General features: G+C 42.9%; 1 protein-coding gene across 1 annotated transcript in view; it reads right to left on the bottom strand.

Annotated features, from left to right (window-relative positions):
- SDC2 (syndecan 2) overlaps positions 1–21,837 on the bottom strand; it is a 110,855-nt gene extending 89,018 nt beyond the window's left edge. Inside the window, exon 1 of the mRNA XM_037048240.1 lies at positions 21,181–21,837. Within this exon, the coding sequence (XP_036904135.1) occupies positions 21,181–21,240 (60 nt within the window). The 5' untranslated portion in view covers positions 21,241–21,837. The remainder of the gene's footprint in view (positions 1–21,180) is intronic.
- Between the last annotated feature and the right edge of the window lie 4,126 nt (positions 21,838–25,963).

Raw genomic sequence — 25,963 nt, 5'->3', positions numbered from 1 at the left:
TCTGGTACTTGCTGCTTGTGCTCAAGGGCTCGCTTGTAGTGAGGAAGTCTGCGTGGATATTAAGTGTGGGCTTTTAAGTAGAAGATATTAAAATCGAGCGATCAAAATTGGTGTCAGAAATGAGCAAGAGAAGGCAGACTCACACACTTCCCAGCTGAAAACTAAAAGGGACCGCCTCCAAATGTTCCACTTCATGACTTTGCCAGATTTCAGATTAAAAATAAATTAGCGGATTAAAATGAACAGCTTAAGAGGTGAACCATATTATTCTTAATTATTATTACCACTATATTCACGCACCAGCTGTGAACAATTAAAAGCCTATATTTGTAAATTCCCACAAACCCAAGAATAAAATTAAGACATTCTGAAAGAATTTTTAGCTCTGTATCTATAGTTAACTGTTCTCAAGGTAAGAAAACCCCCTAACCACATCCGTAAGGCAGAAGCATACAGTGTCAAGTCAAAATCTTGTTTCCTTTTTCTATGGCATGCATTTCATCATTAAAAATTAAAATCACCAAGAAACATTACAAAGAGCAAACAAGTAGGTTTTCATACCATTAAACTAAATAACTTACGAGAACCAGTCACCCTGGCCCTGTGGTTCAGTTGGTTGGAGAGTCATCCCAACATGTGGGAAAAGGCTGCAGGTTCGACTCCCAGTCAGGGCACAAATCTAGGTTGCAGGTTCGATGTCCAGGTAGGGCCATGTATGGGAAGCAACCAATCTATGTCTCTCTCACATCGATGTCTGTCTGACTGTCTGTTTGTCTTCCCCTCCCCCTCTCTCTCTCCCTTCCTCCCTTCCCCCTTTCTAAAGGCAATGAACACATCCTCGATGAGAATTATTTATTATTTTTTTAAAAGACAGAACTAGTTGCAATCAATTCTACCATTTATTTGCTTCTAAGTCACACCCAAATCAGCAGTAAAATGAGAGAACTGATAGGATACGTCTTTATTCCTTCTGTTATGTGTACAGATGACAACAATAAAACATACCATTTTTAAGGGTGGCCATGCACACAAATCAGAATTTCAGCTGATTTGGGAGAAGCATCATAGTCAAGCTGCTTCATTTCACAGCTGAGGAAATTCAGGCCCCAGAATCAGTTCAGAGCCTCACCGGCAGGGCTAACTAAGCCAAACCCAGGGAGAACTGAAATGCACTCCACTCCCAAACATTCAGTTATACATTCCACTTCAGGAGGAAGAGAAGAAAAAGAATAGAAGCTAACAGCCCCAGCCACTGGCTGCCTACTCTTTGTATTTCTGGTAAGAGGGCTCAACTGAGAGTCAAGGGACCTCATGGTCAGGTGCCCTGATACAGGGAATGCCTTAAATTCCTACTTTTTAATTTTCCCCATTTCCTAACCACCTAAATTTAAGACAAAGGAATACACTGATCACACCCAAGTTTGCTTCAAGATCTCTCCTTCTGTGTGTGTGTGCACATATACATGTATTTATGGACACAATTATGTACATACAGTACTGCATACAGATTAGGTAGATAAATGCAACAAAATTGAGAGTCTGGAAACAAATCCTTACACTTATGTTCAATTGCTTTTTCACAGGCTACCAAGACAATTCAATGAAGGGAAAAAAAAACCACAATAGTCTTTTTAACAAAATGTGTTGGGACAACAAGATAGTGCGTTAAAAAAAGTAGTATCCACAACACACGCAAAAATCAATTCAAAATGGATTATAAACCTAAAGGTAATAGCTAAAGACATAAAACTCTTAGAACACAGAGAAATAAAAATTTTTAACCTTCAGTTAGAAAATGGTTCTTTACAGATGACACCAAAAAGCAACCACAAAATAAATGAGAGTTCCTAAAAATGAAAAGTGTTTGTACTTCAAAGGATACTCTCATGAGACTGAAAAATAACCCACAAATGGGGAAAAATATTTGCATACTGTCTATCTAATAAGAGACTTCTATCAAGAATATATTTTTTAAAAACTCTCTCAATCTCAGTAAGAAGTCAAAAAAACAAAGTTTAAAATATGCAAAGGATTTAAATAGACAGTTTTCCAAAAGCAACAACAAATGGCTAATAGGAACACAAAAGATGCTCCACAGCACTGGTCATGAGGTAAACATAAAACGACAGTGAGAGGCCAGTTCTCACTGACTAGAATGGGAAGGCCAAAGGATGGGCAGACAATAACAAGTGTCAGCAAGAAGGTGGAGAAGTTGGGACATTTGTGCACTGCTGGTGAGAACATAAAATGTTACAGCCACTTTGGAAATAGTCTGGCAGTTTCTCACAAAACGTTAAACACAGAGTTACCATATGACCAGCAATTCCACTCCTAGGTATATAGTCAGGAGAAATAAAAACATATGTCCCCACAAGACTTTGTACAGGAGTGTTTAAAGTAGCATTATTTATAGCAGTCAAAAAGCTGAAACAAACCAAATGTCCATCAACTGATAAATGGGTAAAAAAGTAATCTGCCACAGCCACACAATGAAATATCATTTAGCAAAAAAGAGAAATGCAATACTGATAATAGATACCAGCACAGAGGAATCTTGAAAACATTATGCTAAGTTAAAGGAGCAAGCCTCAAAATATACTCTATGATTCCACTTGCATGAAATTTCCAGAACAGGCAAATCTATAGACACAATTCATAACGATACAAGGTAGATTAGTGACCATGAGGACTTGGTGGGGGATGGAATGAGAAGTGACTGCTAATGACACAGGGCTTCTTTGGGGAATGATGGTAAGGTTCTAAAAGAAGGTGCACAGCTGTGAAAACACGAGAAACCACTAACCCATACACCTTAAATGAGCAGCTTTTTGTGATATGTGAGCGATGTCTTAAGAGAGCTGTTAAATGTTATGTACATATAATACGTACATCAGCTGCAAGTAGCACAAAATAAATTATTGTTTGACAGATATCCTATTGAATGGCCAAATAAACTAATTTTTAATGAATAAGTCATTTCTAGATATGTTTTGATCCTGGGTTGAGTGTCAGATTTTGCATTTTGTAGAGGACCTTAGACCTAGAACTAAGAATACCAGGAAGGTTAGCATCAAGGTGGGGGGCCCGCAGAAAGCCATTCCGAGCATTGCAGCCTCTCACCCTAAAGCAGTTATTACATAACGTCAGTATGTTCGGACATAAAAATGCTGTAGGTGGGAACCAAGAATGTGCGTCTTTAACAAAACACACCCAAGATGGTTCCAACGCAGGCAGGGTGAGGAAAGAATCTGGGCAAGGAGACACAGTGTCCTGGGAAGGCGCCACTGGGCAGCCTCTGGGGCTGATGAGCTGTAAATTGGTGAGTGAGGCATGATCATGGTTGGGCAGTATTTTTCACCTCCCTCATAGTAATTCTTGCCTTTAAAGTCACAGGCATTTGGTAGATTTTCAAATTGGAAAGTCTGTGGATAGGTCACACAGACTGAAAGGTTAGCCTTTGGAAGAGGAAGTTCATCAGCTCCTTGGCACCCCCTGAACACAGTCCTTGGGCTACCCGCAGGCTCCGGATCATTTCCAAGTGCATTCACTTCCCAGTTCCTAACAGAACTGTTGGATTCCAAGACAACAAACACATGTACCCAGAGTGCAGTGTGCAGAGCCTGAAACGCAAGGGGCGATATTCTGCTGGGAGTTGTCATCCACAAAATGAGAGCAGCTGGCCTTCACACCCGCTATTTCCTGTCTCTACCAGGTAGGCAACATCCTCCTCCACTGCCAGAACTTCACCTCCTACTCCAACTCCTGTTTCCCATCCTCAACAGCAACCTCCACCCTCCTATCTGGGAGGAAGAAACTGAAGCTGCCGCAGCTGCGTGGAGTGGCATCTCTCAGAGGAAATGGTTCATCAGGAAAGATGACTGCATCCTAAGTGACAACTATAACCAATTTACTGGGCTGACAAGAGAGGAGAACAGAGCACAGTGTTAAAATGTGGACCGGAATTTTAAAAACTTTATTCCAAGGAAGTTGGTAGAAAGAAGAGACAAAAAATCATTTCCTTAAAAAAAAAGGCACAACCATGAAAATACTATTGGCTGCAGGGATCAACAGGTCTTACAAAGGGACACACGGAGGGAAAAGCGGTTGAGTGATTCAGCAGAGGGCACAGCTGGTCACTGGCAGAGAAAGCCAGGCTGTCAGAACCAAGTCTCCTGGCTGCCTGCCCAGCGTGCTCTCGTTTCACCACGATTCAAGAAGGAAACACACAGAGAATGCTCCTTGGTAAAAGTGAAGTGGTGAGGAAATGGCTCCTTACCTGAAGTCCTTCCACTCATCAGTTGTTTCAGCGAATGCTTGGGTGGCTAAGCACCCCTCCTCCCAAAGCCTTGACAGGTTGGGACAGTGGCACCTTTGCCTGGATACTGGCTAGGAGACCCTCAGCCCCTCTACCTCTAGAGACCCCCTTCCTCCTCTGCCACTCCTTCCCCCTCCCAGTCTCACTGGGACCTGTCTGTCGGATCTCCCAATGGCTCACATCAGTCAAGCTGCCCATTCTACCCGATTAAGTACCTGTCAGGGTCACCTGGAGTTTCAGACAGTGTCAAATTCTAATATTTACCTTATCCCCCAAATTTGGCAAATGGAGGCCTTGCCATCACTTTAACGGATAGTTTGTGCTAGAATGCCCCATTCCTTCAACTAAAGGCAACAAAAGATGTCTCACCTCAGTCAGACCATGCTAATAAGACATGAAAGAAAATACATGTGGAGTTGCTCAGCATTCAATTTCAAAATACTGTAAGAATGACAGAATTTAAGGCGAGAAGGAAGCTGGAAAGGTCGGCTACTCTCCCAGGAGGCTGATGCTCTTCACTCCCCCTAAAGGTCCCACATAAATGGCCACCCAAACACCTGCACGCTCACCTCCAGGCTCCGCCCTCTCTCACCACTTGAAAAGGCATCTATTCCACCTCTGACTGCCTTTCAGAATGGCCTTTCTTTTATCCAGACAAAATCTGTCTCCTTGGAAGTCTCCACCCCTTTCATCCCTGCGTGTCTGAAAGACCATGAAGATCCAGGAAGACGAAGCATCAGGTGTAGGTCATTACACAAAATCTCCCTGGCGCTTGTTACCGGATGATGCTTTCCCAGAAAATGCTTGTATGATTGTTGTTTAAATTTCCAATGAAATAAAAACTTCTCCTGTTGTAAGCATAGAACACTAAGAGAAAGTTTTACGTTAAATAAAGTAAAAGGAAAGGCTCTCCTGAATGGATACTAAACACATCTGCAAATGGTTTATGGTATGGAATTTGTTTGACTCCCTGGGTTTTCTGTCTCTACTTACACCTCGAGGCACAAAATAACAAGAGCAGCCTGGAAAAGACTCACAAGAGTAGTTAATGCCCAAGGGAAGAAACAGCAAACACTGGGAGGCAACTCAAAGGATCTCTCAATATTTATTGAGCCATCAATAGTGTTTCGGGTAAATCTTATTAACGTTAATACACAAACTTCTGGGCAAATGAAATTTTAATTCATTTATATCAGACGTGCCTTCAATCCACATTTTTATTAAAAGAACAATAAGCACTCAGTTGAGAGGCTTAGAAATAGCATGTCATTCTGAATAGTACATATTACTTTTCTGTCATTTAAGACTACACGCTTTTTTTTTTAAGCATTACATAGTGTGCTTTTGGAATGCTGGTTGCATAGGAATATAAACCAACCATTCACATCATTTCTTCAAAACTTTGTGGAAAAGATACGCAGTCTTAGAAATTACTTCAGTTCCTCTATGCAATGAGTAACGCATAAAAACACACATTAAAAGAAACAAACCTTTGAGAACAAGAGAGTAAACATAAGTGTAAGACATCATTTTTGTAATATCCGTCATTGTTTAATATAAGATCTCTACACAATCTTCAGCAATTAAAGATGGAAACCATTTCATTGAGAATATTTTAGAAAAAGCATTTACCATTCAGCCCAAAATAAACAAATTTATATTTTCCTGTATCCATATTTACCAACCATTAAAATAAGACATCTGGCCCTGGCTGGTGTAGCTCAGTGGACTGAGCGCGGGCCTGTGAACCACACGATCGCAGTTCGATTCCCAGTCAGGGCACATGCCTGGGTTGCAGGCCAGTTCCCGGCAGGGGACTCACGAGAGGCAACCATACATTGATATTTCTCTCCTTCTCTCCTTCCCCTCTAAAGATAAATAAATTAAAAAAAATAAGACATCTAAGGTGCCCTGCTACCATCTCCTGCGTTTACTAAACTCATCAAATAAATTTGTTCTGAAATGTCTTTTATCTAATGTGCTAACAGTCTTCAAATACTCCATCCTCAACTAAGTTGATGGTAAATCTCCTCTTCTCCCACTTTAGCATCCCCGAGTTCTCCCCTTTCCTGCCTCCGTCCCGATGGCAATGAACAGAAAACTGAGGTTAAGCTCACTCTGTACACGCTTTCATTTTGTCGCTAAATAGATGTACAGGGGAGTTTTGGATAGAGGGTGATGTCTGAACCCATCCCCATCCAAGATGGTCCTCAAGAGTGTGAGCCCTGGGGCGGACTGTGGTGTGTGCCACCATCTTACCCTGGCAAAATCAGGTAAGGTGAAGATCAGGCTTCATAAGAGCAACAGACAACCAGAGCACAGATGGAGGGAGGAAAGGGTGTCCCTTCCAGACAACACCCATTCTCCTCCCTCCATGTCTCTTTGGGAACCAATCCTTTCCTGTCTTAGTCCATGGGATTTTGGCAACGCTTCCACCACTTGTAGTTCCAGGGATGACGCGTGTGATCCAGGCCAGGCCAATCCAGAGTCAAAAAGAAGCTATTTTCCTATCTTGCTAATAAGATAGTTGGAGAAAAGAAACTCTTTCTATTACAACTGCAGAGAAGGTAGACTGTTAACCTGGAGTTGCCAGGCCCCGTACTGCCATCACACAGCGATAGGCCTCCCCTGGTTGTCATTAATACCTAGTATCTTCCCTTGTTTAGTAATACAACCTCCCCAGACTTTTACTGGCAACATGGCCACCCACATCTGACTACATTCCCCAGCATGCACTGCACCCTGTATGACTATTGGACTTTGTTCTGATGACTGAGAGGTAGGTGGAAGTACAGTCCCAGGCTGTGGCCTTAAAAGGAGTGCGTAGGTCCTCACCTGGATTCCTTCTCCTGGCTGGGAGACAGGTAAGAGCTGCAGGAGAGCAAGGCAGAGCCATCCCACCAGCCCCGTCTTGGGACTTTTATGTCAAAGGGAAACAAGACTTGTAGTTCTTGCCAGCCACTATATCTGGGGCTCTCTTTTTCACAAAGGTTAGCTGTTACCTCAATTAGTTAAGGCCTGGGAGTGAATCTATCAAAGGAAAGTTACTTTGAAAGATATAAATAAAACCTAAAGCCTGACAGCATTCCTGAAGCCTCTTGATGGAGCAGGCCTGAAGACAGACTACTTCAGGACTTTATTATCTGAGCTGAAAGTTCCTTTTTATTGCTTTCGCCCGTCTGAGTTGGGATTTTGTTACCTGTGCAACCGTAGGTAGTTAATAAGTTGTTAAGAAAGGGGAGCAAAGAGAATTAGACATACAGCTTAATAAACTGGGGAGCATAAGCCTGTTTGTTTCACCAGGAAACTACAGCTTCACATCCCAGGGTATCCGGCATTGCTCGGCCCAGGGAGTTAACACTCCTCCCTTCCTCTCTCTGGTGCCTGATTGTTGTGGGCACAGGGCTGGAGTCACCCAGGCAGCTTAAAAAATAAAAAACATGCTGATATCTGAGCCCCATAGTCAGGGACTCTCACTTAACTGTGCCCCTGCAGTCAGAGATGTGAACCACTCAGTAGTTCTCAAACTCTTTCATACAATAGAATCACATGGAGGGCTTTTTAAAGCTCACATTGCTGGGTGCCACCCCAGAGTTTGGTTCAGTTGGTCTGGAAGCCCATAAATCTGCATTTCTAGCACATTCCTAGGGGATGCAGATGCTGACTTGTCCACACTTTGAGAACCACTGACCTAATTAATGACTCAGTGATACATGTCTATCTCTACCAAGAACAAACACTTCTGGGCAAACTGGAGTACATCGATGCTCTGGGACAGACACATTTAACCCTACTGCCTCCAAAATAATAAACAGTAATGTTGAATTTTATTCTAGACATTAGAGACTTATTAAACTGAAAAGCCTACGAATCACTAAAAATGGCTCATTTTAACAGCTTGCTCATGAATAATACTTCTTCCAACTCCATTGTAGGAAAGATATATGTTGAATGGAAGTTTCTAAAGGGTCAGCATTTTAATGTTACCCAGCAGAGCAATTTGTAAAGGCGTTGAGAACTCTAGAATTCTTAAATGAGGCTTTTTTCCCCCCTGAGTCAATTAAAGATATCCCCTTTTATTCAAGGGATGGAAAATTGTTTCAGAGTTGAGTGAGGGCAAACATGCTCCCAAATTAGATATCTGAACAAAGTAAACTATGAATAGATTAGATAATGGGCTGCTGCTTTTTTCACTGAAGCAAGAACTAGCACCAACTTCAATGCCTTATTCACAGGACAGCCCAAAGCACTCTCTCTTCCCTACTTCATCCGGAAACCGTAGAGTTCATGGAATTAACTGGACTTGAACCGGCTCCAAGGAGCCGAAGTGCAGCTACAATGAGAGGGCCGTGGTTAAGATGCGTGTGCAGGGCTTACACACGACCAGTAAATTCAGAAAAGTCCTACATGCATTCCCAATCGGTAAAGCACACAATCTCTGCTCAGAGCGTGAACTCGGGCAAATCTAATAAGCTGACCAAACATGCTTTCCTGCAACGAGGCCAAGAAGGCAAACATCCTCTGTTTCACTCAGGGAAGTTCTCCTCTGGAAAGAAAAATGTTCCAATTTTTTAAAGACATTCTCAGATAACCGTAAAGTATATGTATAGGTATAAACTCTTGTCTGAGGAGCTCTCAAATGTATCACAGTCTATCAACGTGATTATCAGAAAACTATGAGCCAGCAGAAAAAGATGTTGAGAAGAGATGAGGAAGAAGCTGGCCCTGGCTGAGTGGCTCAGTCGGCTGGAGTGTCGTCCTATTCCCCAAAAGGCTGCGGGTTAAATCCTCAGTCAAGGCGCATACCTAGGCTGCGGGTTCCACTCCCCATTGGAGCACATACAGGAAGCAATCAAGCAATGTTTCTCTCTTTCACTCTCTCTCTCTTCCTTCCTCTCTCTCTCAAAATAAATAAACATATCCTCGGGTAGGGATTTTTTTAAAAAGGAAGAAGAGCAAGCATTTCCCAATTCTGCCCAGATTAGACGGGAGGTGATAGGCCGCAGCAGATCAGTCCCGTGAAGCCACCGTGCTCCAAGCAGTACGGGACATGCTTTAAGATGACAAAAATTCTACCTGCTCAACTTCCCTATAAGCTGGAAGAAACCACAAAAGGTACCTGGAGCAGCGGTTTTCAAACCTGCAGGAAGTGAGAATCACCTGGGAAGCTTCTACAAACCGACAGCAGAGCCCCAGCCCTGGCGGATTCAGATTTAACCAATGCTGGGTGGGGCCTGGGCACAGACAGCTGGTAGACGCTCCCCCGGTGAACTTAATGTGCAGAGAGGATTGAGGACCACTGACTTAGAACATGCCCTTCACTGTACAGACGAGAACTACGAGCTAGAGAGGTTTAAATGCGTCCTCATTTCACCAAAACACAATAGCCACATACGAAATAAAGAAAAAAGGACAAAATTCTGTGGCTCCCGTCTTTCCTCTCTGATCAGTGGCACCACCATTCTTCTCAGCCTCAGGTTCACAGCCTCCAAAGAGGATCCTTACTTCTTCGGTCACCGCATCTAATGAGCCATCCTTTTCAATCAGCCTCAACACAGAGGCTAGGGCTGACTCAACACCAGGCACTCTTCGAAATGAGTGACATGCAGCAGTAACTCACTCACTCACCCTCCCAGCCTCTCTAATTGTGGCTACTGTGACCCAGCGCCTGTTTACAGATGAGGAAACTGAGGCACAGAGGGACTGAGTAACCTGCCCAAAGTCATAAGGATACTGGCAGAGCTGGGATTTAAAGAGATTCCCATTAATTCTACTCCCTTAGTTCTCTCATCACCAGACTGAAGCTTGTGGAGAGGGGTCATCAGAGCAGCGCGCTAAATGTTGGGAAGAAATCAGAACAGGGCCAGCCAATGCAAACGCAGGGTCTGACACGCACTACTTGGGGCTGCACCCATAGACTACATTAAAAAGAGCTTGTACATTTAGATGGTAGTACCAAGTCAGGACTATTTAAAGCTAGAAAAACTGAGGATCTAACTCCTGCTGGGCCACATAACATGCAGCCTCGTCAAGCAGTACGGCCAGCCCAGCAGTTGTGAGACCGTTAGAGGCAATGAATGGAGAGGGCTTGTCATAGGTCTAAGTAGATCAGTGGAGGGATTTTTAATGTTCTTGTCTTCCAATAAATTCATTTCTTACAAAATACCACTGCCAAAACTCGTTTTCTGATAAACCACGACGCAGATACATTTATGTCACTACTCTAAGATTTACAGAAGCAGTGTTCAAGGAAAAAAAATATTGGGAGAAAAAAATGGACCTGCGTCCAGAGTGGGCAAAAAGAACTGAGTGGAAACGTGCTTCACCTGAGCGCCATTCGTGCCTCTGACTCTCTTTTCCTATGCGAAGTATGCAATTCCAAAGTATGCTCTCCTTCCCTCAACCTGCAGCAGCAGCTGTCTCCCCCACTAAATCCACATTTCATTCATGAGGATTTTGCTTCTGGTTTTGATTCTTATCTCTAGAAGGCGTTTATTTCCTTTCCTGCCCACAAGTCTCCAGAATCTTCCTCAGGTTTACAAACCAACTTCCCTGCAGTCCCTGACCTCCGAGGGTTGTCCCCTCCCAGGGGGAGCCCTCAGCTCTCCTTCCCTAAGCAGCCAAAAGGTGTGCGGACAGAAGAGGTAGCTGCAGCACAAGTCTGGCTGGAAATGGAGAAATGCTCTAATCATCGCCTTAAGTTATTCATCTTGCACAAAACAAATCAACCACATGGATGCACATTGTATATAACATATAATGTATGTTCCATTTGGTGCTTCATTTACTCAACAAGCATGTGCCCTAAATAAGTTTATTTGGTACTGATCATTAACGTGGGGAACGGAAAAGAAGGAGCCCAGAGGGAAACTTAACATGGTAAGAGAAAAATACTAACAAGTCAGATGGTCTTGGCCCAACTTACAACTCTACCACTTACTAACCACGTGCTCTTGGACAAATCAATTAAACCTCTCTAGGTACACCTCCTTTTAAAAGTCAATTCCAGCTCTGTAATCCATTGTCACATATTGAAAAACCAGAATTCAAAAGAATATAATGAGAATCATCCCAACACTTTTATACTTCTCTCATTCAGCAGCTAAGAGTATTTGACCCTAACGCATCAGGTGCAGCTCTCACCTTTAAGAGCCCGAAGCTTCTAAAGGGTGGGGAATTAGACTGGTGAAATGTCAGCTTTCTTTTTCCCCTGATATAAACATCAACAGATTACTCAGGTTCTAAAAAATGTCTTGCTCACTGTATCTTCTGTAGATCTTGACACTCAGAAGCCTTTCCTTGGACAGCAGGCAAAGAAAAAGAAAGAAATGAAAATTAAGTGTTGTCACATCATCGCCCTGGCTGGCGTAGCTCAGTGGATTGAGCGCAAGCCTGTGAACCACACGATCGCAGTTCGATTCCCAGCCAGGGCACATGCCTGGGTTGCAGGCCAGTTCCCAGCAGGGGACTCACAAGAAGCAACCATACACTGATATTTCTCTCTTTCTTTCCTTCCCTTCCCCTCTTAAGATAAATAAATAAAATCTTTAAAAAAAGTGTTACCACATCATCAATAGAACCGTTTTTTTTTTCTTAACACACTTTGCCACTTCAGGGAAGGTGCTTTTGTGCTTCTGGTGGCAGCGGCTTCTCTTTCACAAGGGGTTCTAATCCTTCTCAACTGATGTAGTTCTCTGGCAGTTTCATTGTAGACTCGTCTAAGCAGATGAGGCCAAAATGATGAGTATTTTATACAATGCATATGTCAACGAGGGCCCAACCCACCTTCAATTATGCTAAATAATGAAAAGGTAGATAGACAACAGTTGCTTGCAGGTAGGTATCATGTCATAATTTCTTTTTAACTTACAAATCAGCAAAGAAGTTTGTCCTTGGTAAGTGTGTAGTAACATGAGTTAACTATTAACTGACTGGCTCGGCAAGCATAAAACTTCATTTACTAATTAATGAAGACAAAAATCTAATCAAATAATATTATCAAATAAAATACCGCTCTTATCTAAATGAGTTTAGAACTTAAACATAAAGTAAAGATTTTAACTCATTAGTAAACCTAACAGATAAGTCAGTATTTACAATGTAAGATTCCAATTTGACCTTCTTTAAGAATTTTACAATTATAAATCCCAAGCACTACATTATATTTTTAAGTCTTAACTAAATTTCCAACTTGTATACAAGTCGATTTTGAGCTTTAGCTGAGTGCGATTAGCTCCCTTCCACGTTGAAGAACTGCATTGCTGTTCTGGTGTTGAAATATGGATGGTGGGGAAAGAAAAAGTATGGTTCAGCATCACACCTTGCCTGATAAAAAAATAAGCTGGTCATCAAGTTGTGAGAATGTACGTTCTTTAGGGACAAGGATCAGAATGCAAGTGAGAAATAAGAAATATATGCATACATATTTATGCATATATAAAAATATTCCAGAATCACTAAACTTAAAGCTAGAAGGGAAAAGACAAAATGTGTTTAAAAAACCTACTGCGGGTAAGGTTTTGTGTGAGACATTTTCAATCATTACTGAGACTAATCTTCAAATTATCCAAAAATCAAATTATTATCTCCGGTTTCACACTGAAAAAATAAGTTCAGAGATTACAAGAAACTTCCCCATAGTCTTGTAGCTTTTAAGGGGTAATGCCAGCAACAGAACCCTTAAGTTATTCACCTTATTCCCAAACCTTCAAGATTAATCCCTGCATTATCTAAATTTGGCAGAACATATACAACTGAACCCTGGCAAGGCCAGAACTATAGCTTCGTATGAATTGAAATCTATATATGTTATGATCCACACTCTATTGCACAGTCACACACCTGTCATCCATGTAACCAGAGTTGCCTAACAACTCAGTAAACAGTGGCCTTCTGGTTCCTAAATATGTCAAGCAAATTGAGCTATCCGCACAGATGTATGGACCCTAATATAGTGAGCCTTCAGTTAACCAGAAATTAGAGACCCTCATGTTAACATCTTCATGAACTTTTATTACCACATGCTTTTCTGCATCTGTTCAGATGATCATGTTGTCATCTCCCCTAAACTTAATACCTGCATTACTTTTCTGATGTTGAAGCATTCCTGGAAAAACCCCACTTGGACTCATCATTATTCTCTTTACAAGCTGCTGTATCCAGTTTCATGACATTTACTTAAAAGGTTGGCATCTATGGTCACAAGTGAAATTGGCCAGCGGATTTGTTTTCTTGTGCTGTCCTTGTCTGGTTTTCACATACAGCAATGTTAACCTCATCAAATGAAAAAGAATAGCCTTCTGTATTCTCTAGGCTCAGGGACAACAATTACTATCTGTTCTGAAGGATCAGCAGACTTACTTGTAAAACCATCTGGGTCTGGTGCCATTTTTTATAGAAATTTTTGTTGAGATAATTGTAGGCTCACATAAAGTTGTAAGAAATAATACAGAGAGATTTCTTGTGTCCTTTACCCAGTTTCTGCCAATGGTAACATGTTATAAAACTATAATAAATATATCGCAACAAGAATATTGACACTGATACAGTCCACCTATGTTATTCGGAGTTCCCCAGTTTTACTGATATTCATTTGTGCGCATGTGTATACGTATTTACTGCTACACAATTTTATCACATGTGCAGGTCTGTGTATACCTATATATAATGTATACATATATAATATGTATATATACCCCATATATAGTATGTATTATATATAGTATATACTTTATTTAATATAACTAAGAGTTTTATTATACAGTTTTCTAACTTTTTTCCTATGGAAACAGTTTCTAAGTTATAAACATTCTTCAAATACATTTTAATGGCTATATAATATTTAACGTATAAATTACAATTTATTAACCATTCCTTTATTATTGTTTCCATTTTGAAATGTTCTAAGTAAAGCTTCAATAAATACACTTAGTGGCTGTGATTATTTCCTTTGGATAGTAAAATTACTGAAAAAGGTGGGCTTTTGACATCCTAACACAGATTCACCCAGTCCCTGCAAAGAACCTTTCATGGGCCAGAAATAATCAATGGCATATTCTCTTAAATTGCCCACATTTAGAGAAAAGCTGAATACCAGCATAAACATCCCCAATATCTCAACACAGAGCAAGGCCACCCCAAGCCAGGAAAGGGAGCCCCGGTAAGAAAAGGCAGGATGAATTGGGCACATCCTCCACTGGACCTTATCAGCTGGGCCCAGTCAGAATGCCAAACCCCCAGGCTTTGGAAGCAGAAAACCAGGAGTTAGAGTAACATCAACAAACCTGTGACACAGAGCATGAACACGCCACTGGGTTAGAAGCTCCTACCTATTTCGTCTCACATAACCCTAAGAACCCATTTTACAGAGGAGAAAACTGTGCAGAGAGATTAAGAAGCGTGCCCGAGGTAAACAGAGCCAGCAGCTTCAAACCCAATGCAAGTCTCACTCCAGTGCCCAGGCTCTCAACCACCTCGCACACTTCCTGCTCACTTCCAGTCTCGCTCTGGTCTCCGCTGCACCAGCCCTGGGCTCTAGGGCTCCACAGAGGAAGCAACAGGAAGGCCCCCGTGAAAGGCTCCACTCTGGAAATGAGAAGCCTGAGATCCCTCGTCACTTCTGCCTTAAAAAGCCCTCCAAACTACAAGTCTCTCTTCTATCCACAATGAAAGTGAATTCTATCACATCCGGTTGTCTTCGTGCTACACGGGCTTCTATCAGAAAATATACTGGAAAATGCAGGACACTACTAGGTCATCACCATTCGGAGCAACATGTATAATCCTAACACCCAACAAATACTCAATGCAAGATAACTAATTAACCAGCTATTAGAAATGACTTAACTTTTCTGTAATGTGAATGAATTACTTGCTTCGATAATAAAATAGTAAGTATTTGACAGGACCTTAATAATTACTTATTGATTAGGTTAAGCATAACATTTCTCTAATCACGCCCCGAAGCACACAGAAAAAAGAAATATTAAAGACAGAAAGTTCCTCCAGTTCATTCCATCATTTTACAGATGGGGAAGCTAAGGTCTCAGATGGATTAAGATAGTTCATTAAATGTGTGCAAAGCCTTACTTTTTGCCCTAAATATTACATATTTATTTTTAGTCTTTACATTTCATCATAAATCATATACAAATACATACTTAACTTTTACTCATTTGGGGGTAAGAACTTGAAAAAATAACTTTCTTGTAATAAATGGATATTTTGTTTCATATGTCATTCTTGTCATAAGACAAGATTCTATGCACTGTGCATTCTCCTTAAATATTAGTACTATTTGAATTTAATATACCTGTACCACCATAAGAAAATAAACATCAACACGTTAGAGCGCATATTTCCTGCATTTGTGACATGACTGCTTTCTGACATTTTTCACAAAACAGATTCAACAGCAGAAGAAATATGAACACATATCTTGTCTTTAGTGACATTACTTTTTTATAGCTTTGGAGTCCAAGACTACATGAACTGGCTCTCACATCACCCACGGCATTCCAGTGGGCCTCACTCTGCTGATAGGAAGCTCAAGTGGGAACTCTCCAAAGACTTCGAGGCTTCTCCCTTTCCTCCAATCCTACCAATTTTTTGAGATCCCTCAGAAAAAGACATTCACAATTCAATTTCAACAGTCTTCTTTCCTATTCACAGGCAGTCACCCCTCTAGCCTTCCTGCCAAAGCTAATGCTGCCCTAGTAACAGACTTGTCAAAACCCCAGGAAGATTTTCAAAAGTAAGATCCAAAGCTCAACTTGCTAAAAGGAGAAATTTCATCCATGTCCACCCTTTAAAAAAACACTCCTTTTCCAGTCCCAATACTCCCTCGCCACCCCTGTCACATCATTCTAGGTGACCACCAGCAAGCACTCCAGCATGCAATGCACAGGTAACTCTCTCCTTCCTACTTGCTGGAACCTGGTTCAGCCGAAGGAAACAGGAGGGAGTGTGAAGGATGACGTCAATGCTTCCTTTATTCCTCAAACCAAAGCTGCAATGTTTATGCAACTGAGATCTATAGAGTCAAAAATGTCCAATGACCCCAGGTCTACCCCGATACTGGCTTTAGCTGACCCTAGACCACACTGCCCAAAGCAGCCAGAGGGAAGCAAGCTCCGGCAGGACCGACCAGCTCGTCAGGGGCACACTTCAGCAGCAGCATCAACAGCTACTCACCACAGGGGTCAAAGGGTGGGAGCAAGGGCCCTCCACTCAGGTGGCACCAACCCCTCTAGAATGTCAGAGGTCTAAGAGGCCATGAGAATATCTTCTCGGCTGAAAAATCCTAAAGAAAAAATTTTAAATAACACTTTTTACCTCTGCCTTAAGTTCCATTCCTATGCTGCCTCATCTTACGCTCACTACAGCCATGTTATAAAGGCATTCTTAGGTCCCACTTATACACGCATGTGTGATTTTTTTAAGTGACTCAAGAGTTTAGTGGCAAAACTGAGGAAGTGGCAAAGTACCAGCATCTGAACTCAGATGCGTGTACTTTCCACGTCCAACCCCTGTGCACACTACCCTAGTTTCCTGGGTCACAGAGCTACTTACCACAAGGAGCCCTGGGACAAAACCAAATAGCATGGAATCAGGGGTAAAATGTGTAACCCATGGTTCCCACATGTGGCTGATTCATCAGAATTATCTGACATGCTTCATAAAAGTATAGACCAATCCACCTGCTTTCCGGTTTCTTTTCTTTTCTTTTTTTAGATTTTATTGATTTATTTTTAGAGAGAGGGGAAGGGAAGGAGAAAGAGAGAGAGAGAAACATGAATGGGTGGTTGCTCTTGTGTGCCTCCTACTGGGGACCTGACCCACAATCCAGGCAAGTGCCCTGACTGGGAATCGAACTGGCAGCCCTTTGGTTCACAGGCCCACACTCAATCCACTGAGCTGCACCCTTTCATATTTCTAACTGTGTAGTTCTGAGAGGAGGCTCTGAAATTGGTATTTTTACATACTTTCAGTGATTCTGACCCTTAGTCCACCTGACTACTCACAGAAAGATAAAAACAATGACCGGATCATTCATGTAGAGCTATTTAGAGCTTGTACTTGAATCAGTAGAATCTAAAATGAGAAACAGTGACGAGGATGTATCCCAGGAACATCCACAACAGTGCGACAGGTAGTCTATAGCCCAGAAGCATGACCGAGAGTAATCAAGGGGCTATAAGCCAGAAGGAGCAATATTATGGAGCATCTTATAAATCTGACGGCTACAGATTTATAAGGCGGCCAAGCTCTATGGGGCTGGGTCAGCCTTAGGAGTTTTGCCAACCTGAGGAGACGCCAGGCCATCTACAGCTGGCCAGTCAGGTTTCTGGGGGATTCTGGAGACTTGAGAATGAGTCCTACCTGGGGAAAAAAACTAAACAATCCATTAAAATCTTTTCCAAACTAATGACTCTTCAAGGCACCATTTGAGTATCACATTACGTAGTCTTTCGCAAGGTGAGCACCATCAAAACTTCATGTACCTGGTTCCAGAAGTAAGGGTTGGAGGGCACACTCAAACTCCTGCCAGGGCACCCTTCTTGGGCAAGTCTGACCGTGTTTGGTCTCTCCTTCTTAAATGACACCTAGCTACTGCTAACACGCAACGAACAGAGAAAGAGCCCTTGTTTCTATAAAATTCCCCAGCAAAAGTAATTTGTTTCATTACTCAAACAGCCAACATATATATTTTTAAAGAACTGCAAAAGTTTACATGGCTCCAATTTTATTTTTCCTTCTAATGTAAACTTTTCAAAGCCTGCCTTTCATATCACACTGAGAGGTAATGCATGGGTCCAAATGACTTGACAGTTTCTTTTAATTTACATACATCTAAGCATATGTATAAAATTCCACTAGTTCAAAACACTTCCTTTTTCAAAACATATTTCCAGTTCAAATTATGCATTTATAACAGTCGGCAATACATGATTTCTAAAGCTAAACAGTCATGGAAAACCGGATGGAGAAACAGCAGCATATCACTACTGCCACACTCAGTCAGCCTTTCCCCTTGCACTGCCTTCCACTGCAAAAAGTCCTAACCTGCCGGTGGAAAGTATGAACGCATCACCACAAAGGGGCTGTCACTGCGGTTCCCAGTGTCCATAAAGGAAGGGTTGCCAGTTCCTTTTCAGACAGCGTCGACCCTTGGTTCCTGAGATTCTTTTTTTTTTTAGCCTTAAGCTTACTTTAAACTAAAGAATTCACTAACTGCAGACATTTTTCCTTTCTTCCTTGTAAAGAAAGACTTAGAATATCACTACTTCTAACTCCCAGGAAACGGTAGCAGTTTTCCAATCAAAATGTGAAGCACTGGAAATAATGTGCTATAATGACCACGTGTTTAAAAATTAAATCTGTCGATATTGTGTACATTTATGCTGCTGTACATGAAACAAACACAGAGTTAAAAGTAATGTAAATAGACTATTGGCTACCGTGGGCTTTGAAACAGCTTCAGTTGAGAATGACTGAGCTCCTAACAAAGACTCCCTGCTAGAGTCTCCAAGTTGACATTTTAAAAATATCTAATCACTCTTCTGGATGATATTCCAATTACTGAAAACAGTATCTACCACAGTGAAGCAGCTCACTTGGAAAGCATCCAATTCCGGCTGGACAGGAAAAATATCCGAACCCCAAAAATGAGTTCAGGAAAAAGGCACCACTGGGGAGGACAGGTGTAGTGCAGCCAGAAAGCTCCCTCCAGGAGCACCACTGTCCGGTTTGTGCCCGAGAGGAAGAAAATACAGACATTCTTTTTCTAGAATCCCCAAATAGTAACCTTTCTTAGCAAATCACAGAAAAAAAAAAAAAGGACTCCCTTAACTCTGAACAGCTTTTTTAGGTAGGCTTCACTTGAAAACCTTTAGATGGAGTTCTCCCTTTGCCCTGTTTTGCAACAAGATGAGCACTAATGGTTTGGTTGTTTTGTTATGTTTTGCTTTGCTTTTCCTGAAATAAACAGAGAATCTCTCCCCTTTTGTGTACAACGAGCCAAAGTTCAAAACTGGCTGGGAAACTACCAGTCCCAGTGGATTAAAGAGCTTTTGCCGGAGAGAAATGATACTGATAAGGTTCAGAGTTCTATTTTACAGCCTGAGCAGCCAAATACTCAACTATTCTGTGCAGTGTTCAATTCTACACACTCTCCATCTCCAGTAATCTACGGGGATCTGTCAATGCACACAGAGACTCCCACACTGACGAAAAATGTCCATCTGCTGCTCAACGCCAAAGAGGTTTCCCAATCCTGGATTGCCTCAACTCAAAAAAGAAGGGGGAAGTCCAGAGGGGAGGGGAAAAACACAACACCATCTCCAGAAATGGCATTTGTCTTGCAAGACACATTCAAGTTCATTGGAAATGGACAAAGTATTAGGTGGCAATAGGAGGAGATATGGGGAACGAGAAGGAATGGAAACAGCTGTACTCCCTGAATGAGACCCCAAGCTGCAGTGAGGCTGCAGAGGCAATCACGGGTGCTTAGGCTTCCTCCACCTAGCCCCGCAAAGCTCAAGGCGCCTAGGTAGGGGCCGTCAAGGACCGGGGGAAGCCCAGAAGACAGTTCCCATTAGAGGGCGCTCTTTGGGCGACGTAGGGAAAACAAGCTCCAGCCACCGAAACCCACCCAAAGGAGAAATCAAGTTCCCCCTGCCGGAAACCAAGTGCCTGCTGCTTGCAGGGGTTAGGAGAAGAAACTCCTCCGGGCCTTGAGTGTACCCCGGCCAGGGCCAGCAACTGCGAGCGTGGCGAGCCTGAAGCCTGGATCGCCGAGCTGCCACGCCACCCGAGGCGGAGCAGTGTCACACGCATCCCGCCTAGCCCTGCACGCTACACTCCAGTGCAATCAGTGTTAAAATGTCCTCCTGCCCCTCAGGGCCCGCGGTTCGCCCTTAGTCCTACATGAAGAAGGGGGACGCCGCAGAACCCGGATTCCAGCCACCGGTGCCCCAGCACTTTCCGGCCGTTTCGCTACCCCTCCGTGGGAACGCAGACTGCGCCTCCACGGGTCGCATTTCCACAGTGTCTGCTCCCTCACCCCAACCACGGAGAACATAAAACAAAAGAACTTTTACAAACTTTCCTCTCGCAATAATCGTGACTTTCTTAAATCAGGGTCACCTCTCCCCAGAACTTGCATTCAATGGAGCAGGAGAGCTGGCGGAGGGAGATGCNCCGTTTCGCTACCCCTCCGTGGGAACGCAGACTGCGCCTCCACGGGTCGCATTTCCACATAGTGTCTGCTCCCTCACCCCAACCACGGAGAACATAAAACAAAAGAACTTTTACAAACTTTCCTCTCGCAATAATCGTGACTTTCTTAAATCAGGGTCACCTCTCCCCAGAACTTGCATTCAATGGAGCAGGAGAGCTGGCGGAGGGAGATGCTGTACAGAGGCCAGTACTTCAAAGTTTCCTGGTCACCCCTGGGTCTCAGGGAGCCCGTGGAGAGAACCCGTTCCCTTGCAAACCTTCTCTCGGTTCCCGTCTCCAGCCACCCTTTCCCCTTTGGTCCTTCCCAGGCGACGCAGCAAGACTCTACAAGGACGAAGAAATTGGTAGTGACTTCAGGGGCCTCTGCGGTTTGACAAAACTGCGTTCTCGTGCCCTCATCCCCAGGGACCTCGGAACAACTCCAGCAAGCGGTGCTTTTCTGTGGAGAGGGAAGGCGAAAAGGGGTGGAGGAGCGAGTGCATTTGTTCCTGCAGCTCCCTGGGGGTGTGGGAGGTGAGAACCCCCAAGTGGCGCAACCTGATTCCTGCTAGTGCCACGGACTCCCCTCGCCTCCAATACCCCTAAAAGGCGCGTGAGCGTGCGAGATCTCCTCCTGGCCCACTCACCGACTCCGAAGACACGCAGGCCACCAAGCCCAAGGTGAGCAGAATCCAAGCGCGCTGCATATTCCCCGAGGACCGGCTAGGAGCTGCCGCTTGCAACGAGGGCGAAAGGAAGCCCCTTGACCAGCACCAGGCACAGCCACGCAGAGAGATCCGGAGCAGGAGGCTCCGGCTCGATGCTCCGGGGCGCTCGCTGCCTCCTCCTGCGCCTGCTCCCGGGTCTTCGGCTGCGCCCCGGAACGCGGTTCCTTCTCACTTGTTGGTTTCTGCACTCCTGACACCGAGTTGTTGCTCGGGGGAATCTGCTCTCTGGAGCTCTTCTAGCTCTGCTGTTATTTCACTCCTCCGCGGACTCCTTCCCGGTGTCTCGGCTCAGCTTCTTTTCTTGAGGAATAAATTAGATGGCTTGGAATGTAGCTGCAGCTGAAGTTTGGGGGCAGAGCAGTGGGGGTGCGCTCCGCGCGGCTGGAGCTCCCGGAGTATCTGGAGAGAAGCGCGGTGGAAGGCGGCTGGTGGCTCAGCGGCTGCGCCCCTCCTCTCCCCGCGCCACCGCCTCCCTCCCGGGGTCCTCCTCCTCTCCTCTCCTCTCCTCCTGCTCCCTCCCTCTCTCCCAACCAAGTTGGCTGCTCCGGGCGCCTCCGGGCGTCTGGGGGAGAGGAGGCGGCAATGTGACTCCTAGCTAAACCCGAGAGAAATTCCTACGGGATTACGCCGGGATTGGCAGCCCCGGGAACCAGTGGGCGCGGGCGGCTCGGCGTTTTACTGCTCTGAGTCTGTCTGCAATCAGTACTCCAGTGCTTTTTCGTGTTCTCGCTCTCCTTTCCCCTTCTCTCCCCTTTCCCTCGCTTCTCCCTATGCTCTTTTCTCCATACTCTTTTCTTCTCTATTTCGTTTTCTCGCCACTTTCATTTTTCTGGAGAAAGATCGGTGAAGCAAGGAGAGACGTATTTAGCATTTCTGCCTGCGAGAATTAGACCAGTAGGGGGGAAAAAAACCTGAGAGTTGGAAAAATACATTCACAAAGTTTACAGATGCCTTTAAGCAGTGTGAAGTGTTTATAAATGTGCAATTTCAGAAAATTGTATTTGAAAAGAGAAGACAATACAGGTAAAAAACGAGTACTAAGAAAGAGTATTTCCACCCCAGACCCCCACCCTGTCAAAAGAAAAGTGGAGGAAGACTCCTATAAACCTAAAATACAACACGTTCAAAGCTCATAATTTCATTAAGGGCCTAAATACCATTCCTGCCTCATACGCAGTTTAAGCCCCTAGGGCATTTTATAGGCTTCGTTTCAGCACATCGGTGTTAACATTCGGAAACTACAAATAGGACAGTTTGATGAAAAATTGGATGGAGACCCTGAATAATAACAGATTTAACAGAACTTCAAAGAAAAGAGGGATAAAGTAATTTCTAGTTTGAAGAAAATAATGAGCATGTATTTCCCAAGTGAAAGGAATTGATCTGAAATATTTTGTGGTTTTTTTTTTTAATTCCTTGGCTAGGGTAGACCACAGAACATGGCAAATGCTTATCCCCTTCCAGTTTCTAACACTATTTTTTTCTCTGACTTAAGAGAGTAAATGAATTATGGAGCTGTTCTGTTTCTGGAGTGCCAATCTCCAGGAGACCAGAGACCTTTCTGTCTTGTCCACCACTGTTTTCTCATTCTGGTACAAAAGACACACAATAAATATTTATTGAATAAATTCTGTTTTAAAACTCAATCTAGCCCTGTCCAGGTGGCTCGGTTGGAGTGTCCTCCAGAACACCAAAGGTTGAAGGTTTGATCCCCGGTGGGGCCACATGCAGGAGGCAAGCTCGATCTCTCTCTTTCTCTCTCTCTCTCTGTCTCTCTCTCTCAAATCAATAAACATATCCTCCAGTGAGGATTACAAATCAATCTATAGTACATAAAACTTGCAACTGAAAGATACATAGATGTAGCTATATAGATACTAGGCTATGATTAAGTGAGAATACAACATCCTAGCAATGTTCCACTGTAATGAATCTAAAAGAAAGAAATTTAGAGAACTGGAGAGTTACAACTCAAAGTTGGAGACACCCAGCTCCTGGCTTTCGAGTGCTAACTATGAAGCTCCCCATGGACAAACTGAAGGCGCTGTCAGCCAGAAGGGTAATATGGAGAAGTGGAAGAGGGAGCAAAAAAGAAAGAAAGAAAAAGATCAGGGCACTCGAAGTCATAATATTGGGTGTTTCTGATTCCACAGAAAGTGAACTAGCACCTCTGAATTAATGTGGGTCCAGGTTGCTTTGTGAAAGAATGCACTATGCCCGTATTTCTCATAAGCAGTATGTGTGTGGGTTGAAGAGTTTTAGGAGGTTCTAAAACATGAGAGAGCCATAAAATGACTCAAAGAGACCTACTCTGCACCTCAGCCTTCAAGCAAGATCATGCCCCATTCTCTCCCAACAGTTAGAGTCCATGAAATACATTGAAGTTCCAATAAAAAGGGAAAATGCACTCATTCACTGGGTCTCACAGTTTTTGCTGCCTATTGGGGCATCCCACCTAATAAGAAGCATGGTGGTTTCTCTCTGCTTCAGCTTGGCGAAAGACCAATAAAAGTGAATGAGCAGACGCATCTGTTGAAGGAATGTATCTGTCCATGCACCTGAAGACACATCCCAAGGCTCTTGACATTTATGAGACGCCCAGTAATTTGTTTTCTATAAATAATCACACAGTTGTGAGTATATATTTAATACAAGGGGATGGTGCAGTTTTGACAGTTAAACGTACCAGGTATATGATAACAAGTAAATATTCAAGCTCTTGTGTTCAAATGCATTAACAGGTGTGGCCATATAAAATCACTAACAGTGAAAGCACTTCCACAAGGACTGGAAAAGAAAAAAGTTACTTAACACTGAGTGGGGTGGAGGTGTTAGGAGAAAGTCTAAATGTTGGAAATGACAAAGCCCTTTGTCTTAGTCCTTTTGGGCTACTCTTATAGACTGGGCAGCTTATAAACAATAAAAATTTATTTCTCACCATCCTGTAGTCTGGGAAGTCCAAGATCAAGGAAGATTTTGTGCCTGGTGAGAGCTAGCTTCCTGGGTCATGGATGGCTGTCTTTTCTCTATGTCCTCACGTGGCAGAAGGGGGCAGGGAGTTCTCTGGGGCCTCTTTTATAAGTTTACTAGTCCCATCCATGAGGGCTAAGCTCTGCTAAAAAAGAGACAACGGGCCCAAAATGGAGTCACTTGTGCTAAACCCCATATCAACAAACCAAGACAATACCGAACCTAACTGCAGTTTCAGCCTCTCCCAGGAATGTGATCTTAAGTCTGGAATTTTCCTGTCAGCACCAATGAGGTCATCCACCTGATAGACCCTTTTCATCCCTTAAGGGACAGCAGCGTTGCCTGAAACAACCCACTCTTTTCTTCCTTCCACCTGTAGAAGCCTTCCATTTCGTCCAGCTCCCGAGAGCTACTTTCTATCTGCTAGATGAATCATTGAACAAAGCTAATAAGATCTTTTAAATTTACTCAGCTGAACTTTGTGTTGTTTTTTTTTTTTCAACAGATTTGGTGAGAACAATGGAATCCAAAGCAAATTTCTGAGCAAATGAGGTCACTCAACCTACTGGAGTAGTATTATCAGTTGGGTGACCTGGATTATCTCCTAAGATTTTAACAAAATTCTTCCAACCTATTGGCCTTACAACTACAACAACTCCAAGGCCAGAGACCTAAAATAACACCTGGGCCTCTCACATCATACCCTCCTGGGAGTCCATTGTCAAATACAAGCCCAGAGACTGATGTCTCAGTTGTAATCAATGGAGATGCTCAACTGAGACACTGGCAAAGAAATTGTCCTCATAGGTCCTCTGCAAATTCTTCAACACCAGCTCCAATGCCACATATACCTTCGAAGGAGGATCTTTCCCACAGTTAATGGAACTGTTAGGGATGTTTTTGGTCTATTTTTTCTTGGCTCATAGGCTTTAGCTACCTGAGCTGGTAAACTTATCTTATTCCCTATGCACAAAAACAACTTAAATCCAGATTCTTTTATAACTGGTGAATTTGGTAGTATTATACCTAATTCATGGCTAATATTTTAAAACAGAAGCTAGAAAATCTCTGTTTGCATCAATCTATATATTTATGTGTATTTCTCCCTATGTATGTATTGTAGATGTATGGTCCTTTTTACCACCAGATGGCATTACCAAAAATTGATTTGTAAAAGTGCTCCTTTTAATTGGCTTAAAACATTAAGGGCTTATAGAAATTACAGTCTCAGAAATATAATATGAATTTTATTCATATTATTATTCAATTTTATTCATTTTATAATATGAATTTTATTCATATGAATTTTAGGTTGATGTGATCTGGGCAAATATTTGGTATTAAATCTAGTTTAAGTTTGTTGGTTTCAGTAAAGGCCTATCTTTGCAGTATATATATATATATATATATATATATATATATATATATGCTGTCATATTCCACCTAGGATTTTATTCTACCTAGGCTTTCTAACGGTCCAATAAGTTCACGTTGTCTCTTACAAAATTGTCAGTAAGAAAAATAGTTCAGAATGACGGTAAAGTGTGTCTAATGTCTCATGAAGTTTTTGTGGATCATCTAAACAGACTGTATTTTTAGGACTATAAGAGGCACCTAGGTTTTAGAGGAAGAAAATAGGAAAAAGATTTTGAAGCAAAAAATGTGGTAAAATATTTAATAACCTGTGACCCTGCTCCACTCCCCCCCACACACACACACAGCAAGCCAGATA

This window comes from Sturnira hondurensis, unplaced genomic scaffold, assembly GCF_014824575.4.
Source record: "Sturnira hondurensis isolate 20B ecotype Veracruz unplaced genomic scaffold, ASM1482457v3 Scaffold0006413, whole genome shotgun sequence".
Taxonomy (NCBI): domain Eukaryota; kingdom Metazoa; phylum Chordata; class Mammalia; order Chiroptera; family Phyllostomidae; genus Sturnira; species Sturnira hondurensis.
The sequence above is the reverse complement of the archived record's forward strand: the minus strand, read 5'-3'. Positions and strand labels throughout refer to the sequence as shown.